Raw genomic sequence first — 4,295 nt, 5'->3', positions numbered from 1 at the left:
CTTTAATGACGCGCTTTTTACGACACGCGATAATTAACGATACGCAAAAGGACGTGCCCTTAAAATAGTGTCATCTCTCCAAAAAATTTAAGGATTTACGTCACGCTTTATTGCGTGCCCTTAATTTGGTGTCTCAAGAAAAAAAATTAAAAACACGGAGGGCGCTTTATCTTAAACGCGCGTCGTCTGTACCTGTCGCTTTATAATTTTAATGAAACGCGCTTTTAGTAGACAAGGGGGGAAATGAAATCCCCAAAATTTTGAAAACCCGCCTTTTTTTTCTATCTTCTATCTATCTTTCATCTTCAACCTAACAAGGACGAGCATTGCACTCTTGATTTCCCTAACTCTTTCTCATTTTCTGATTCAAACTTGAAAGAATCGAACCTAACAACCATCGCTGCTTTCACTAACAACCTAACAACCATCGCTGCTTTCGCTAATATCCACTCCGACCTCTTATGAACGCAAATGGTAAAGATCTGCTTCGATTTCCCGATTGGTCTTCATCGACGGTGGTGGTGAGTCGGAGGTGCCATGTTGATGTGATTATTACAATCGATTGCAGAAAATGAGAAGATTTAGGGTTTTTTCTTGGTCCAGTGGAATGACTTCAAAGGAGGTTCGTATTTCTTTTGTATGTTTTTTTATCCCAATCAATGAATGGATTTTTTCTCCTGTATACGTTGGGCATCTTTCTTTTTTTTATCCCAATCAATGAATGGATTTTTTCCCCTGTATGTTGGTTTTACAAGTGCAAGTATATTAATCTACTAATAATCCGAACTTGACATGAAGTTGATAAGTAACAAGTAAGAATAAATTGTGTTTCAGTGAGTTTGTGTTCGACCCAATTAAATGGCAGCGGAAGCAAATGAACGAGGACTTCCTTGACCTATCAAAGATGTTCAATGCAGTTAAATCGCTTGTTCGAGTGCCTTCTGTAGACCCCAAATATAAAATTGCTCTTCTTGCTTCTAAGCAGGTTCTTCTTCTTCTTTCTAGAAAAAATTGTTAGTGAAAACCAAAAATAGTATTACATTAGTAAGGAGGTTGCTGGTGCAGGACCATTGTCTTGTTGATCTACTGCATGCTTGGCAAGATGGAAAACTTCCGGTTCAGATAAGCTCTGTAATCAGGTAAAGCATGGAACTTTTTTTTTATTTGTTATCTTTGACCAGTAAATGATGTGTATAATATGTCTGTATTTTGAACAGCAATCATGATAGGGTGGGGAATACCCATGTGATGCGGTTCCTTGAAAGACATGAGATTCCATATCATTATCTGTCCAAGTCAAAGGAGAAGAATGTAGAAGATGAGATATTGGGGTTGGTTGAAGATACAGATTTCTTGGTCCTTGCTAGATACATGCAGGTAAATGTTTTTCTAGTAGTAGTATAGCAGCAGGATTGGGAAAAAGGTCTTATTTGTTTATTTACCCAGGACAGGTGTTGTCTGGAAACTTTTTGAAAAGATATGGGAAGGATGTGATCAACATACATCATGGCTTATTGCCATCATTCAAGGGAGGAAATCCATCTAGGCAGGCAGGTTCTGTGTTCCAATTTCCAAATTTTGTTTTAAGCTTTTTATGTTTTTATGTTTTTTACTGGAGAATGACAGGCTTTTGAAGCTGGGGTCAAATTGATTGGTGCCACAACCTATTTTGTCACGGAGGAGCTTGATGGGGGCCCAATCATTGAGCAGATGGTAATCAAAGAGTTTTAAGTTTCTCAGTATCAGTAGTATGCAGTATATATATGCTAAGGTGAATAGTCAAATAGTTTATGTTTGGGTTTGCAGGTTGAGAGAGTCTCGCACAAGGATAATTTGCTGAGTTTTATTCAGAAATCTGAGAATCTTGAAAAACAATGCCTTATGAAGGCAATCAAGTCATATTGTGAGTTACGCGTTCTACCTTATCAACACAACAGGACTGTTGTATTTTGAGTAAGCTCAAAATGATGCTGATCAAAACTACAGAGTCCATTATATTCCTTGTGTTGCAAAGTTTTTGTATTTCATTTTAATTATTCATTCTAATATAAGTTGTTCTTGTTCCAATCCAAGATTTTTTGTTATTCCCTTCTTGGAATCGATAAAAAACCATCACTATCTCTAGTGGTGGCCATTACTCTGCTTCTGTGAAAACTGTAAAATGTGCAAAACGAAACATAATTTTCATAACACATGGAAAATCAACACAGGTCAGCCTAATGAAAACTTAAGTAGTGGTTTGGTATGAAAAAAATGGAATTGCTGATGGAAATCATTGTTAACCTCACTAATCAGCAATTCAAAATCAATATTACTAAATACTAATCTAATGGTATATAAAATTTTCATGTTGCATAAGAATCATGATACACAATAAAAATCATAATACTTAAAACAAACTATTACATTTGAAAAGTCTTGCTGTTACTAGGAGGAGTCTTGAATTGGGGAAAATGGAAAGAAGGAAGGAAAGAAGGAGAGGTTACAGATAGACTTAAAGAAAGAAAGACTTAAAGATCAATAACACGAGAGAGATTCTGAATACGATTGAGCAAGAAATCCCCTTGCTTAATAGTCGCTTGATACAGAGCATTCTTTGCATCTGGGCGGTTGGAAGGGTAAAAAAACTGCCAACATTCTTGCAGTAATGGCATCTGCAGCTGCTGCATCAGGTGATGATAGGCGTGTCCATTTTTCTTTCTAATTATACCATCTGTTTTTTTGAATGGTTATGTGTTGTTGATTGATGTGGATGTATCATAATGGTGTATGTGGTTATGCACATGTTTCTTATAACTATAACGTGATTGTTGTTGTACTTATACATCCATAGACAGTTCATATAAACTAAGAATGCTTCATTTACAAAGCAAAGTGTGACACTTGAGTTAACTTGCTTCTAGGTTCTTCTTGGACTTGGATATAGCAGCCCCAAAGATCACCATTCCAACTGAATATTGTCCAGACAATCTTCATCCCACAAAACTCTTGCTTGACCTGGGAAACTTGATAATCCGTACTCAGTTTGGTCCATAGTGATTTCTCTTTGATCAGCCCAAATATCCTTGATTGATAACTTTGTCCGCCCTTGGGATCAAGCTGACTCTGAGGGTTGGTTAGATGTTCTTAATTGGAAGCTTGGTTTGATTCCTAGAACCACTCATGCTTTCATCCAATCCAATCAACATTGTGATTTCTTAAACTTTTGGAATTTTTTGTTTATCATTATTTTGGTGTAGGGTGTGGGAAATAGGGAAGCTATTTGGCAGAGGAGATATTTCTTAATCGGAAAGGGCCAACTTCAGGAAGATCACCTTATCAACCAAGTCTTTTCAAGATTTTGTGAAATTAGGCATAACCACAGATAAGATCAGAAACCTACTGATTTTGGTGAGTTTTTATTACAATTCAATTAATTTATTCACATAATTTTGATCATTTTTTTATTTTAATTTGTTATATCAGAGCTTGAAATGAGATATTTTCGATAGTAGGGACAATGTTTACTACATATAAGAAGCTTATGGCTTGATCATATCAGAAAAAGAGGAAGCAGATGAAATTCAAGGTACTTTTCATCAATCATTTTACTGTTTGACTAAGTTTTTTAACCTGAACTCTCATTGTTCATCATTTTAACTTATCTTTTATTTGATTTCATAATGCATCACTGTGTCTTTAATTCTTATCTGGTTGGCTTGGTGTATAGATGCTTCATGAAGGATTATGCATTGGTATGGATAGTATGATCTTTTCCTTCATGTATATATAGATTGTTACCGGTGTATAGAATAACTTTTTTAATGTTTTGCAGCCTGACATTGTTACCGGTGATATTAATTTGTAATTTTTTTTAATTAAAATGAATTATTTGTATTTGACATATTAGTGAAATGAATTATCTTTGTTATTTATGGTATTTTATTTGTATGACATTAAATTTTATGAAATGGATTATATTTTTTGTATATGATATTTTATTTTATATTGTGAGGCATTAAATGCAAATTTAATTTGAAAATTAGTAAATCTATAAAAAATAAATTTTTTTTAACATTTAAAATTATGATATGCAAACATGCGTGTCATCTTCATTTATGACATGGCCTTTCTTGACAGAGGCTTTCTTGATATGCATTGCGTGTCGTAAGGTTATGACACGCGAATGCGTATCGTCTTCCTTTATGACAGGGCCTTCCTTGATACGCATTGCGTGTCGTAACTGTGCGTCGTAAATGCGCGTCATAAATGTGCGTCGTAAATGCGCGTCGTCTATAGACGACGCGCAAAAGCGC

General features: G+C 35.2%; 1 protein-coding gene across 1 annotated transcript; it reads left to right on the top strand.

Annotated features, from left to right (window-relative positions):
• Positions 1 to 800: 800 nt before the first annotated feature.
• On the top strand, positions 801 to 1,968 carry LOC111907783 (formyltetrahydrofolate deformylase 1, mitochondrial). Its single transcript, XM_023903587.3, has 6 exons — positions 801 to 985; positions 1,066 to 1,139; positions 1,218 to 1,377; positions 1,452 to 1,550; positions 1,627 to 1,713; positions 1,807 to 1,968. Exons 1-6 carry the CDS (start codon positions 875 to 877, stop codon positions 1,951 to 1,953), a joined length of 678 nt encoding a protein of 225 aa, XP_023759355.3. The 5' UTR covers positions 801 to 874; the 3' UTR covers positions 1,954 to 1,968.
• The last annotated feature ends 2,327 nt before the right edge of the window (positions 1,969 to 4,295 follow it).

Source organism: Lactuca sativa, chromosome 1, assembly GCF_002870075.4.
Source record: "Lactuca sativa cultivar Salinas chromosome 1, Lsat_Salinas_v11, whole genome shotgun sequence".
NCBI classification, from domain to species: domain Eukaryota; kingdom Viridiplantae; phylum Streptophyta; class Magnoliopsida; order Asterales; family Asteraceae; genus Lactuca; species Lactuca sativa.
The sequence above is the reverse complement of the archived record's forward strand: the minus strand, read 5'-3'. Positions and strand labels throughout refer to the sequence as shown.